The following is a 15095-nucleotide window of genomic DNA, read 5'->3' as shown; positions in this document are numbered from 1 at the left end:
ATGTGATTGTCCCCTTTGGCCTACAGATCTCTCTGGGAACACAAAGTCACCAAGCTATAAAGTAACAATTCTCTACAGCAACTGTGAAATCCAGCCTTCATTCACCGAGTGTTTTGGGGTTTTTAGGGGACTTTTGTTTTTGTTGTTGTTGTAGTTTTGTTGTTGTTGTTGGCTTGGTTTTTTTTCTTCTTTTTCTAAAAAAATTTTTTATTAACTTATTCATAATTTACATGTATGAATGTTTTGTATGCATGTATGTGCATGCCTGATACCCAAGGAAGCTAGAAGAAGGTATCAAATCCCCTTGAACTGGAGTTACAGCCAGTTGAGAAGCTGCCATATGGGTAATAATAATTGAACCCTAGCAGCCAGTACTCTTAACCACTGAGCCATCTTTCCAGTCCCAAGTTGTATTGTTCTCTTTTGTTTTGTTCTAACAGTGTCTCAGTGCATAGCCCAGGGTAGTCTCAAACTTGTGGCAATCTCTACAGCCTCTACTGCTTGAATTCTGAGATTGTATTTATGTGCTATTAAGTCTTGCCATACTTATTTAGTTTGTAATGATACCAATCTCATGCCTTCTTTTACAAAATTACCTTACAAATAAAATTGAGACCCCAAGTGCCTGAGTTAGTGCTCAGGTTTCTGAGATATACATCCTTTTAAGAAAACCTCCTAGCCAGTAAAGGGGTCTGCACAGGTGGGGTATGATGTTTTCTAGTCTTGTGTGGTATGTTGTACATATGTTGATAGGAGGTAGATACATGGGGACTTATGGATGGGAGAAGGTACTCCATGGAAAGGAGGGCTCAGATGACTCCAATCCCTGGGACACTGAACCCACTCACTCACCCACTCACTCATGTCAGTCAGAAACTGGTGGCCCATTCATCAGTCAGGCACAGTGCAACTTTTCTAAGAAAAGTCCTTAAATCAGCACCACCAAGATGATGGTAAGGAGTATAGTAAATATGAGATAGTCTGTTGCCTACCTAATGGCTCTACCAAGTTGAGAGAAATGTCTCCGTACAAAGAAACTGTAACTCAAAGAAATCAGCAACTTGTTGTATACTCCTCACAAGTGGAAACAGCAGAGCACCTCTCTGACACTATCAGCACTGATGGGACCATTCCACCCAGCAACATCATTTCACCAGGTGGCCAAGGACCCAGCACCAGCACTATAATTCCCAGGTCATATTATTTGTTGACTGATGTTGAATGAATAGCCAGTGAATGGCTAACTGAAAGTAGTCAGTATGGTTTGGGGCTTTCCTGATAGTGAACCTAACTTTGCCTCTGGGAACGTCACCAACTAAGCACTGATGCTCCTGGAAAAAAAAAGTTAACACTTTGGTATGTGGCTATCTCCACAAAGCAACTCGATTTCTCCCAGCCTTCCTGCCCATGAGTGCTGGGGCACATGGTGACACACTAGGCACAGTAGCCATTTTCTTTCAATGGCCTCCTTACAAGTGCTACTCCTGCTGGGGTTAGGCAAGACTTTGATTTATTATACAGTTTTTGGATACTTCCTACAGAAATATTGCCAAATGGTGAAATAGTCAACCCTTTCACTCAAGTCCTCGTTTACTTTTTTTAAATAAAAGAATAAAGTATGCAATGATCCTGAGCTAAATAAATAAAAATGCCACACTTTTGCCCAAAAGAACCATCTACGTCACTGAGAAATATTTGCAGTCCTCAACATTCCTTTATCTTTAAAATGATGTTTTCAGTCTTTCAAGCTTTGGACATTCTGAGAAGTTTGATTCAAGTCCTCTAACAAACTTATATGAACAATTAGCCTACTAACTAATAAAATTGGAATTGAGGCCCATCCTTCTTTCTCATATAGCTGTGACTGCAATCTCTTAGCTCATGTCTGAGGCTCACATGAAAAGCAGATACAGATAGGAAGGAATCTCTGTCTTAATACTTATCACTGCCGATCACTGTTCTGGTGTTCAGGCCAAGAGAGTAAGATACAGCCAGCTACTTCATCTGTCCATCAACCATCCATCCATCCTTCCACCCATCTGTTCTTTTTTCCACCAACCTCACTGTACAACAGTGAAGATTCAAATGGAGAGAAAGTGTGGTGGTTCAGGCCCTTGAAAAACCTCACATAACAATGTTATGGGAGGCTAGGAATGATGCTACTTCTTCCAGGAATGTTCTAATGGGTGGAAATGTTTGCCACTATTCTCCATCTAAACAACTGGTCCCTCACTATCATAGAATGTTCTGTCAGATATCACATCTCTGTGTTAGTCACTATCTTGTGCTTAGCCATGATCACGTTCCAGGGGCCAAGAATTTGTTTTACCTGGTGGGTTGTGCCCTGGTGGGTGACACACAACAAATACAAAATAAATATTACTAAGTAGATAAGTGTGCAATGCACAACATACAAGACACAAAAAAGAGGGAAATGGAAACATCTGTTCCTTGGAGTGAATAATGAGTCTCCATGATCTAGTACTAGTTGGAGCACAGGGCCTAATGTTTGCTGATGGTGCTAGGTAGTGGAAAGCTATAGTTCAAAACCAAGAGTTTATTCTGTCCTAGGTGGGTCATTCAGCCCTGAGACCCTGTCTACTAATTATAAACTGGAAAAGGAGTTTAATATAATTTGCTCCCAGTTCCTTGAGTTAGGAATTCTCTACAAAGCTAATATCACTATGTTAAGTACTCAAATTGCAGTTTTACAGGGTCATGGGCTGATCCAGATCCCAGGCTTGCCTTCCTAAACAGTGCACAAAAGACCATGGTTTGGTGCATATCATCATTCTAATATGCCTAATCTTTGAGAATAAGAGTAGAAAAGGTGTTAAATTAGATACTTTCAAGTTTAAACCCTTAAATCTAAACTTTCATACCTCTAAGTCAAAAATGTTAAATTTAGTCATAGCAAATACGTCATAACTTTTTTAAAAAAAAAGAGTCCTAATTTAAAATAGTTTGTGTCAATCTTCATCTAGCCAATATTTAATAAGCCCTATTATGTGGCAAGCAGTACTTCAGGAGTAAAGCAGGTAAAACACAGCCACTTCTAACCCAGAACAGTTGGTCCAGTAGAGAAGACAAAAAAATACAAGTAAACGAACAAATGAAGATGACTTCAAATGGGGTTATGAACAGAGATCATTCAATAAACAGCTCTACATGAAAGAACACAATTATAGCAGACTCTTCTTTAGATGGCTCCCCATTGGAGGTGATGTTTAGTTTGGGACCTTAAAGTCTACTGGCAAAACAAAGTGTGGGAAAGAACATTCTAGATGGAGGGAAGAGCAAGGGCCAAGGCTCCAGAGCGGAAAGCAAGCTTAAGGAATTCACAGGACAATAAAGTGTCCAGAGCATCTGTGAATAGAGGGAGTGACCCAAGGGCACTAAGAATGGACTGCAGAAGGCAAGGTAGAGACTGTGATGACAAGGGACTGTGCTTTCCTATGGAAAAAAAATCATCTAGCCTTTCACCAAGGTCTACCAAAAATTCACACTTGCTTTGACCACAAAGGTATACAATACACACAATGGTATTAGCAGTGCCTGGGACTTGTTACCAACAGAAACTGCAAATCTACTCATATCATAATTGCTGCAGATATCCAAAAATACCACTTATACTCATCACAGATGCAAATACACAATAGCTATTAACCAGCTGTTAGACCCTGTTATTTCAAGCATTAATAAAAAAGCACATACATTTCTAAATTTTACATTTTAAAAGTATTTAGTAACTGTATATTAAATTAAAAGAACTGGTTTCCTTGGTAACTCTGTGTATTCTATTTTGCATATGAAAAAGTATTATTCTGGAAGGGGGTCCTAAGGCTTCACCCAGCCAAAGCTTTTTGTCACCTATGACCTACAACCCACAGGTCAGAGTTAGAGGCTTATTCCAAGCAGGGTAGAAAAATGAATGTGGGGTGGGGGTGCAACAGAGGAATAATTGTTAGTATCTAACGTCATCTGGGGGGCTGGGTAGAGATATCTGTGGCTGCCCAAGGCAATGCTGAAGGCAGGAGAAGTCTGTGGCTTTTAGCAACCACTGTTCTAAATGGTTCTAAGGAGGAAGTATCTCAGGGTCTTTGTCAGCTTGGCTCCTTTCTCTGATGCACAGCCTTCCCACTGCACCACCTCACACTGCCCAGTTGGCCCTTTTCAGTGCCTGTCCTGGGACATCTTCCCAGGGAGCTTCAGAAAATGAGCTCATGTGTCCACAAGAAAAACAAACTTGGTGTTTGCCACTGTTTGGTTTGTGTATTGGTCTAGAAAAGAAATGGGATTTTTATGTAAGAACGCCTTCCAGCAGGACCCCAGCAGCTGCTGGGCAAACACCACAGCGACAGACTATAAACAGGCAGAAGGCTCAACTCCTGGCCCAGGCCCATATGTGACAGACCCTCTGCTTACATCGGCCTTCTTGTTTTTTCCAGCCTCTTCCCCACTGCATCAATACACAGAGGCTTTTCAACACTCCCTCAGAGAATCGAGAGTCGTTTTTCACATGGCAGGCCTGGTTCTCATACACAGTATAGGTATAGGCTGTACCAAGAGACCTGTGAAAGGACTTAAACTGGGCTGGGGCTGTTGGGTGAGAGTCCATGGTCCAAGAGACTCCAAGAGCATAATCTTGTGTTCCCAGCTCTCCAAATCAGAAGTGAACAGAATAGGAAAGAAACAAGGTGAAGGATAAGCAGGAAGCCCCATAGGAAAGAGGAGTATAATGAAGGTATCTGAGCCCCTAAACTTTGATGAAATTTGGGTATAGCTAGAGTCTGGGTAAGGACAGTTTCCCTCAAAGAAGAAGTCCTTCAGAGAACAGAAGTAAATAAGAAGAAATGCTGACCTTTGATTCTAGGAACAGATTGCTAATGAATTGAATGTCTGCATCCAAATCGAGTTACACATGCTGAATCCTAACACCCAACACAATGGATTAGGAAAGGAGCCCTATGAATAGGATCAGAGCCCTGACGTGAAGAGGAATGAGAAACTGTGTTCTCTTCTACTATGAAGGACACAAGGAAACCATCTACAAAGCAGAAATGATCCTTCATCTTGAATATCTAGAAACAAATAAAAATGAACATCTACTGTTTAAGACACCCAATCCATGTTATTTGCAATAGTAGTCTATACTGACTGAGATAGAGGCTCTATGAGTCAAGGTCTAGAAGTAGGTTTGTCATTGCAGGCGTAAGCCAAAGAAGCAGATCTTCACTGTGTCCACAGATTCCCAGCTGCACTGTCTACTCCCTTCTAAATATTTACTTTTTAATTATTTTATGTGATAGATATTTTGTCTGAATATATATACATACATATACATACAGACAGACATACATGCTATATATATACATACATATACATACATACAGACACACATACACACACACACACACACACACACACGTAATCATGTACATGATGCCTGGTATTCAAGGTAGCTAGAAGGCATTGGGTTTTCTGGAACTAGAGTTAAAGATGGTTATGACCTACCACATGGGTTCTGGGAATCAAACCTTAATCCTCTGGAAGAGTAGCCAGTGCTTTTAACCACTGAGCCAACTCTCCAGTTCTATCTATTCCTTTCTAGAAAGTACAGGTTAGTTCTTTATTTTTTTTTCTGGTAAAGAAGAGACTTTTGTCAGTTTGCACTAACATATTAGGCTTTGTCATCCCCACCCCCACCCCAACACCCTATCAGAGACAAAACAGAAGCAAAAAGGAAAATCTTTTATTCTTTATATCTCAATAGCCTCACTCATCTGCCTACTCTCTACATTCCAGAATCTTCTATGTTTCCTTGAGTTTTCAACTGCCCTTGATAGAAAGGACAAAGAACACTGCACCTATTCCTTCTTGTTTGGAACCAGAAGTACCTGAATTTCATATTTGTATGTTTTTATACTCTTAAAAAGCAAATGAACCCAATACAGCAAAATATGCAGACTTCTTTCATCAGGATGGAAGGAATATGCTATGTTCACTAGACCCATTTGGTGTATTTGCTATGTCCCTACAGGAGCTAAGCAAAGGTTGTTGTTGGAGGTGGCTAAGTTGGGGCTAGATAAAGACAACTAGGTTGAGTCAATGGTTCCACCATGAATATCAACCTCCCAAGTGCAGAGTTGTCTTCCAAGAGCAGAATGCATGGGATCCAGGAAAAACAGGGAGTTCAGCCTGAGGACTCCTATAATCTGCCCAAAGTATCCTGTACATTTTCCTATGGTTGCTATAAAAATTACCATAAATTAAAGTGGATTGAAACAGCATACACCATAGGAAAATCTATTTTCTGGGAACTCCAACTGGCCCTGGCTCATCTCTGCTCTGGCTTGATCTGGGACAATGGGGGCCAGTTACAGTCGTTGTCTTCAGTTTCTCCTTCTGAAATTAAATAACAGCACCTACCACAAAGGATCCCTGAAAGTAAAAGTTTGTCCTGGCACACACAAAATAGTGATCAAATGCTGGTTATAACTTTAGGCCTATTAGCAAAGATATCAGATGGAGCCAGATTTTCTGTATCTGCTTAGTTGAACTGCACTGGCCTTGTTGTACAGAGGCCTTGGCAGCTAATATACTCCATACCTATGGTCCTTCGGAGGTCTTCACACTGGCTGATGTGAGGAAACTTCAGGATTTCCTTCCACTTCTTGCTTTTCCCTTTGCGCTTTCCTCCACCCCCTGCAGAGATGGAAAATGCCACTGATGTTAGTGCTGCCCAAAGCTTCAGAGCTTGCATCCCACCCCAAAAGCCTCTCCACCAACTTCTGGGCTTTAGATTAAGCCAGTCACATGTCCTGAACCAAATACACACACATGCACACACACACACACGTGCACACACAAGTGATTCCCAGACATAAAGATTCGGCTTCCAGAACAAGGCTGACCGATTGTGGAAGACAGAATAATGTTACCCAAAGATGTCCTAATCTTAGGAATCTGTGAATATGTTAAATTACACAGAAGTGGGTAAGATTAAAGACAGGATTATAAGCAATAATAGAAACATTTTCTTGAATTACCCAGATAGGTCTATAATGGCTAATCATTGTCAACTTCATTACATTTAAATTCACCTAGAAGACTGGTAAAGTGCACTTCTGAGTGTTTCTATGAGGGTATTTCCAAAGGGTATTACTTGAAGTGGAAAGTCTTACATTGAAGAGGTAGCATGGTTCCATGGGCTGGAGGTAAAGAGAAATGAGAAGCAATAAAGCCACAGAAGAATCAGTTTCCTCTTTTCTCTGTTTTCTGGTTCACTGTGATGTAAGCTCTCTATTCCACCATGTTCTCCCAGCCATCTTCAAAGAGTCTGAACCTCCTAAAATTCTGAACCAAAAGAAATCTTTCCTTCCTTTGTTGTTTTTTACAGGTCTCAACAACACAGAAACAACCAATAAAAGGTCCAGTGGAACAAAAGAAGGCAGAAGCATTAGAAGCACTCTTAGCTGCTTGGAAGCCAGTCTTCCCTAGTGGCCTTCAGATGAAGATGCAGCCCTCTCAGCTCCTCCTGCACTATGCCTGCCTGGACACTGTTATGCTCCTGCCTTGATGATAATAGACTGAACTTCAGAACCTAAAAGCCAGCCCCAATTAAATGCTGTCCTTAAAAGAGTTGCCATGGGGCTGGAGAGATGGCTCAGCAGTTAAGAGCACTGACTGCACTTCAGGAAGTCCTGAGTTCAATTCCCAGCAACCACATGGTGTCTCACAGCCATCTGAAATGTTGATCCAATGCCCTCTTCTCGTGTGTCTGAAGACAGTGACAGTGTACTCATATAAAATAAATATATTAATCTTTAAAAAGAGTTGCCATGGTCATGGTGTCTCTTCACAGCAACGAAACCCTAACTAAGATAACTGGTCTTGCATTTTCTACCATTCTTTCTCACCCCATGGTAAAGACTCAGTGTCTGCTGATTAGAGGTGAATGTGTGCTTTGTCTCAGGCACATATTTCTTTCAGTCTTTACCTTTCCTAGCCCTCTATCTACCAAAGCCACACCTGGCCTCTCAGTATAGCTCCAGCATCCCCTTTTCATGATACCTTTGAAAAGCAGAGCCCTGTCTGGCACTCCTTAAAGGGGTGAAGGGAGACAATGATGTGGTTAACACAATACCCAGTAACTGCCAACTTTCTTCATAGCTACTTAGCAGGAAAAGAAATGATTGTTTGTGGAATTGATGACAACCTCTCTTCTACTGTAGTCCTCCCTATACCAGCTGTGCCTTGAGTCTCACTCACAGATGAAAATCCTGTGCTTAGTGAGAGAAGCTCACCAAACCAACACTGTCACAACTGCAAGCACTAGCTCACAGTCATCTAAGGATGCAAGCAGCCTTGAGCCTCTGTCTTTATTGGCTTCTCCATTGTAGCCTTACAGCCTGTAAAGACAACCCAGTCTCTGCCACTATGAAGGTTACAGCTCATTCCAAGTATTAAAGCTCAATGAAACACCAGAGAGTAGTGGTCGCAGCCAGAGAGGAAGCATGGAAGTAGGTGGCCTCAGAAGGAGGATGGCCTAGAGATGGGTAGGATAGCTCCCACTACAGAATAAAAAAGGGGCAAAATTTAGGGCGGAGGTGCCAGTTGAATTATGCTTGTTGATGGCTCTAGGGAAGGAAGGCTGCAAAGATCAAGAGGACAGGCCTTAAGCTTGAACAGGGAGGAGTACAGGGGAAAAGCCTGGGGGGGGCGGGGGGACAATAAGAAAGTATATGTGTTTCCGGATCCAGGAGCCTCAGTTGCCTGCCAGGTCTTTCATGGTGCAGTCTCTGGAGGTACTTCTTAACAAATACCACCTTCTTGTTTCTGCTTTCTTAGCCACCAAGTAATAATCTCCTCTTCCTCTGATTAGGGAGTGGCAGAAGGAAGGAGAGAGCCAACAAAATGATGAACCTTCAATAGGAAAGTATGCCTCAGCAATGAATATAAAACAGAACTTGCCAAATAATAACCTTTATGTCTCTTTTACTTTTATTGCCTTTTAGACAGAGCCTCACTATGTAGCCCTGAGGGGCCTGGAACGATCTGTGGGTTGGCCTTGAATTTACAGAGATAGATGGGCTTCCCTCTGCCTCCTGATTGATTGTGCTACCAAACTCAGCTTTTTAATTTTGAAGTTAAAAATATGTGGTGTTTCTTACATACTCAGGGCCAGGGAACATGGTGATAAACCCATACTCTTTTACTCTTCATATAACACTAGGGATAGGTCCTAGTTATTGAATCCATTTTGCAGATGGGGAAATAGAGTCACAGAAAGGAAAAACCCTCAAATCATAGAGTTGTGTCACAACTCCAGCAAAGGCTCAAGTGATACTCTAAGACTGATGTTCATTTCCTCTTTTAAGAAATGAGTGTTCCTTCTGTTTCTATTTTGTGGAATAGTTTGAAGAGAATTGGTATTAGGTCTTCCTTGAAGGTCTGATAGAATTCTGCACTAAACCCATCTGGTCCTGGGCTTTTTTTGGTGGGGAGACTTTTAATGACTTCTGCTATTTCTTTAGGGGTTATGGGACTGTTTAGATGATTTATTTGCTCCTGATTTAACTTTGGTATCTGGCATCTGTCTAGAAAATTGTCCATTTCATCCAGATTTTCCAGTTTTGTTGAGTATAGGCCTTTGTAGTAGGATCTGATGATTTTTTTTTAATTTCTTCACTTTCTGTTCTTATGTCTCCCTTTTCAGTTCTGATTTAATTAATTTGGATACTGTCTCTGTGCTCTCTGGTTAGTCTGGTTAAGGGTTTATCTATCTTGTTGATTTTCTCAAAGAACCAGTTTCTGGTTTTGTTGAGATTTTGTATAGTTCTTTCTGTTTCTACTTGGTTGATTTCAGCCCTGAGTTTGATTATTTCCTGCCGTCTACTCCTCTTGGGTATATTAGCTTCTTTTTGTTCTAGATCTTTCAGGTGTTCTGTCAAGTTGTTAGTATATGCTCTTTCCAGTTTCTTTTTGTGGGCACTTAGAGCTATGAATTTTCCTCTTAGCACTGCTTTCATGGAGTCCCATGAGTTTTGATATGACATGTCCTCATTTTCATTAAATTCTAAAAAGTCTTTAATTTTTTCTTTATTTTTTTCCTTGACCAAGTCATCATTGAGTAGAGTGTTGTTCAGTTTCCACATATATGTGGGCTTTCCATTGTTTTTGTCATTATTAAAAACCAGCCTTAGGCCATGGTGATCTGATAGGATGCAATGGATTATTTCAATCTTTTTTGTATTTGTTGAGGCCTGTTTTGTGACCAATTATATGGTCGATTTTGGAGAAGGTACCATGAGGTGCTAGAGTCTGAGATATTCAGAGGCATATGCTCACAGCTAACCACTGAACTGATCATGGGGTTCCCAATGGAGGAGTTAGAGAGAAGAATAAAGGAGCTGAAAGGGTTTGCAGCCCCATGAGGAGAGCAACAATACAAAAACAACCAGAGCTCCCAGGGTCTAAACCACAAGCCTGGAAGCACATATGGAGGGACTCATGACTCCAGCTGTATATATAGGGGAGGATGGCCTTGTTGACATAGGTGGGAAAGGAGATCCTTGGTCCCAGGAAGGCTAGACGCCCAGTGGGGGGGGGGGGGGAGGAGAAGAGGGTGGGGAGGTGGGAGTGGGGGGGGTAGGTAAGGGCACATCCTCATAGACGCAGGAGGAGGGGAGAATGGAATAGGGAGTTGGGGGGGGGGGAATGGGGTAAGGGGATAAAATCTGAAATGTAAATAAAATATCCAATAAAAAAAAAAAAAGAGAAAAAAAGAAATGAGTGAAAAGGGGAAGCTGGAGAAAGCTTTGGGGAAAGCTTTCTTCTTGTTCTTCTGTTGTTATCACAGCACTTCTTGGAGCAGCAGCCCAAGGTCATGGTTAGAAATTCATGTTTCAACTGCTGAACTCAGAGAGACCAGAAGCCTGTGAGTCTGATGTAAAGGATAACTACTTGCACTTCCTAGAAATTTCTTGTTCTGATTTCTCATCACCATGCCTACTTCTAAATATAGATCCATAGAAACATACAGAAGTTTGAACATGTCTACTGAAAATAATCCTCCCAGTTCCAAAATTTGGTAATCAAGGCTCTGACTTGTCATGACAACTGTTCCATTTGTCTGTGTCTTGACTGCCTTGCATCCTGTGATACTCGGCTACTATTAAATCCACAGAGTTCTCACGACCTTTCACCAGCTTTCTATCTTCCTGTCCTGGTTATAATGTCCCTGAGGAAATATGACTGACTGGCTCATCTTCTCTCTTGAGACCATGCATCATGGTCTTGCCTGGAGTCTGCAACAGTCTGATAGGTTCCATCACTGTGAATGGAAAGGAGTTAGAACAAAAGCAAGCAAGTTAGAACAAAAATACCAGTGGTGGCTAGAGGTGACATGGAAGAGCCACAGAAGCCATCTGTTAATCCTTCAAAGTTGTTTGGAATAGTGCTGATAGAGACCCAGTGTACACAGACCTGAGACTTCCTGGCAAGGCCCAACCTACAAATTAAAGGCCTATGGTATGGTAATGTCTATGTTATGCCTATGCAAGGGACCAGTTTGTTATGGATTCTCATCATGCTGAGTCTTTCTATTATGCAAACTGTGTAACATAGGAAAGCTGTAGAAATCAGAGATGTTCTCAAAACATTCTGGCCATGGTCTGAGAGATTCTTACATGTCCTAATGCTGTATCATAGGTTGCTCTGTTGTATTTCTAGGTACAAAAGGCCAATGACCCACATACTCCCAGCCAGCACCTAGATAGCAATGCTACAATGCTGCCTGAGAAGTGTGTGTGGCTAGGTCTTTCCATTCAGGTGAGTTCTAAGGACTCAGTAACCCCATACACAATTATGAACTTATTTAGAAGAAACCCTCACAGAAGGGGCTGCCAAAAGCATGCGTGTACCACAATCTCCTTAGTAAGTATAAGCCATGGACTCTAGGTAACTAAAGTCCATTTTCCTTTGGTCAAGGACTACCAGGAACTTTTAGGAGGTATGGCCTTTGTCTTAGTTACTTTTCTATTGCTATAATAAAACACAATGACCAAGGGAGCTTATAAAAGAGTTTAACTGGGCTTAGTTCCAGAGTGTTAAAGTCCATGATAGCAGAGCAAAGGTATGGTAAGAACAGTTGAGAGTTCACATTTTGATCCACAAGTATGAAGCAGAGAAAGCACACGGGGAATGTTGCAAGTCTAACAAGGCCACATCTCCTAATTATTCCCAAATATCTCCACCAACCGAGGACCACCAACTAGTCAAATCTATAAACTTATGGGGACCATTCTCATTTACAAACACTATCTTGGGTCTTGGGTCTGAGTGTTTGGGGACTTCCCAGCTAGACATATAACTCCAGAGCTGGTCAGGATAAAGAGGTAGAGAGTTCTAGGAACACAGAGCAGCTTCTTATCCAACCCTGATCTTACCACATGGCAGATACAACCCAGGGTATCTGGAAGAGCCAGCTCAGAGACTCAGGAAGAGCCCAAGGTCACATAAGATTAGGTCATTCATACTCCACTAATATTCTTTTTTTTTTTTTTTTTTTTTTTTTTTTTTTTTTTTTGGTTTTTCGAGACAGGGTTTCTCTGTATAGCCCTGGCTGTCCTGGAACTCAATCTGTAGACCAGGCTGTCCTGGAACTCAGAAATCTGCCTGCCTCTGCCTCCCAAGTGCTGGGATTAAAGGCGTGCGCCACCACTGCCTGGCCTCCACTGATATTCTTGATAGTTTGACATACAAAGAATCAGACCAGGGAGCACTCTGACAAAACACAGTAATACAGAGATGAGATGGGCAGAGAGAGAAGTCAGAGGAGCTACAGGCAAAACAGGCTCAAAACAGACTATTTCTACATCAATCGGTCTGCCTAGTAGTTTGCTCTTTTATTGGCACTTTTATTAGGGGCCTCTATTGTAACAGAAAATCTCAATGAACAGGCAGACGCTGTAGTGGGACCAGGAGTTCAGCACATACTAGGCCTCCCAGCAGTCCTTGCCTCTGCAGGACTGGATGTGGTGAGACGAAGACACACAGTTCTAACCCAAAAAAATTCTGTGGTACCGCAATTTCCAGCTAGAAGAACCCAAAACGTCCAGAGTAGAGCATGAAGAGGCATGGTGTACTGCCCAGGGCATGTGGGGTCTGTGGTCTACAGCAGGTTCCAGCATCTCTAGGCCCCACCTCATGGCCACACCACAGTTGGGGTTTCAAGAGCAGAAAAACCTCAGCCACAACCAGGGGATCACACAACCTCAAATTAGAAAAACCAAAACCAACACAAGGTCTGGTTACTGGTCACCATGGGGACAAGGAGACAGGCCTCCTCAGCACCAGCACATTGAGCCTGAGAAAAGATTCTGCCACAACTTGGAAGAAATGCACAGCTGAGGAAGGCCCCTCAGGAAACTTTAACAGTTCTAGTGCTGGAGGCTGCATCCTTGGGTGGCAGTCATGATGTTACACATCAGCAGCCTTACCAGCTTAAGGATTTCCATCATTTCGGTCTTCTGCTCCCATTTACAACCAACCTAAAGTTTACTCATTCTTCAAAAGCCAACTCAAATATCAACCTTCTGCAAAGATCCTGATTACTGATACCTTCTCCCTTCTACCCTGGGCTTCTTCAGGAATCAGCCTCACTCTCACCTCCTGGGAACAGAGTGGCCCACCCCAGAAAGACTCAGTACAGATAGCAGAAAAGAAAATGATGACCAAGTCCCAACAAAAGCCTATAAAAACCACTAGAGCTGGAATAATATTGGCATCCCCACAAGATGAACTTCAGTGTCACCTGAAGAACAGGTAGGTCAATGTGCATCACTGGGACCTTGAGAATCTGGATAATGAGGAGCCTGGAGAGGAGAAGGAAGACTGAGGAAGATGGAGTCATTGTGTGGGAAACAAAGTCAAGGGAGATTTTGAATCCTCAAGGTACTGGCAAGAACAGTGAAGAGGGAACCTTGGGGAAACTCCATCTCAAGTAAGGTGAAAAAGGCATGAGTCAAGACCAAAGAAGACACAGGATAGAAGGCATTAAAGGAAGACACTGACTACAAGAACAAGTGAGTTGGAGAAGCTGTCTCTCACTAATTTCCCCTCCTCTGTTAAGTACAAACTGTCTGAAGTCACTCTTCATCCAAGAATCCTTGCTGAACTCCAAGTTTTAAATATTAGAAACAGAGGTATGTAACACTTACCTTTGCTGACACATAGGTATGTAATCCCCCAGGTCCTAAAAAGGCTAAATAAGAACCTAGCTACACGATGGAAAACAAAAAGAAGCATATCTGGGTCAGGCCAGAGGGGTTGGTGCTCAAACAACCTTCAGGGAGGCCATGAAGATAAGTACTAGAAGGCCACTAGTCCTTCCTTCTCCACTCCACCTATCACAGCCCAAGTAGTAAAACTATGGCCAGGTTACCAGCCCTCTCTGGTTCTCAAGACTTTCCTCCATTCTACCCTAATACAAAGACAACAAACACTTCATGCTGCATATCAAAATGTTTTCTTACATACCTCTGTGGGCCTAGTTCAGTCTTGGGTCTTAAGAAAGGAAAGAGGGAGGGAGGGGAGAGGGAGGGAGGGGAGAGGGAGGGAGGGAGAGAGCAAGGGAGAGAGAGAGAGAGAGAGAGAGAGAGAGAGAGAGAGAGAGAGAGAGAGATAGGAAAGAAGTGCTCAGAAATCCTCCATCATGACAAGCACAGCATGTAGAAAGCTGTGAAAGAGAAGACTGCTACATACTCACAGCACAGCTCTGGGTAACCCTACAACACTAAAATAAGAACCAAACAACCTATAATTGTTCATATTCACTGCCAACTTCATTAGATTTAGAATCACTATGGAAATATGCCTCTTGGGTATGTCTATGAAAGGTTTAACTTAAATGTAGGTGGCTGAGACACAGGAGACACAGGAAAGAGCACCATCCCATGGGCTGGGATCTGGGACTCAATAAAAGGGGGAAGAAAACTGACCACCAGCACGCATCTCTCTCTGCTTTCTGACTGTGGATGCAATGTGAGCAGGTGCTTTGAGTTCTTGCAGTTCCTACCATGTTGGCTTGTGCT

At 42.3% G+C, this 15095-nt stretch overlaps 1 protein-coding gene across 2 annotated transcripts in view; it reads right to left on the bottom strand.

The window, feature by feature from the left end:
* The window catches only part of Grk5 (G protein-coupled receptor kinase 5), a 168924-nt gene that overhangs the window by 94664 nt on the left and 59165 nt on the right, over window positions 1-15095 (bottom strand). For both annotated transcript variants that reach the window (XM_034524941.2, XM_076926284.1), the window contains exon 2: window positions 6610-6705. In XM_034524941.2, coding sequence (XP_034380832.1) covers window positions 6610-6705 — 96 coding nt within the window. The remainder of the gene's footprint in view (window positions 1-6609; window positions 6706-15095) is intronic.

This window comes from Arvicanthis niloticus, chromosome 1 (assembly GCF_011762505.2).
Source record: "Arvicanthis niloticus isolate mArvNil1 chromosome 1, mArvNil1.pat.X, whole genome shotgun sequence".
NCBI classification, from domain to species: Eukaryota; Metazoa; Chordata; class Mammalia; order Rodentia; family Muridae; genus Arvicanthis; species Arvicanthis niloticus.
The sequence above is the reverse complement of the archived record's forward strand: the minus strand, read 5'-3'. Positions and strand labels throughout refer to the sequence as shown.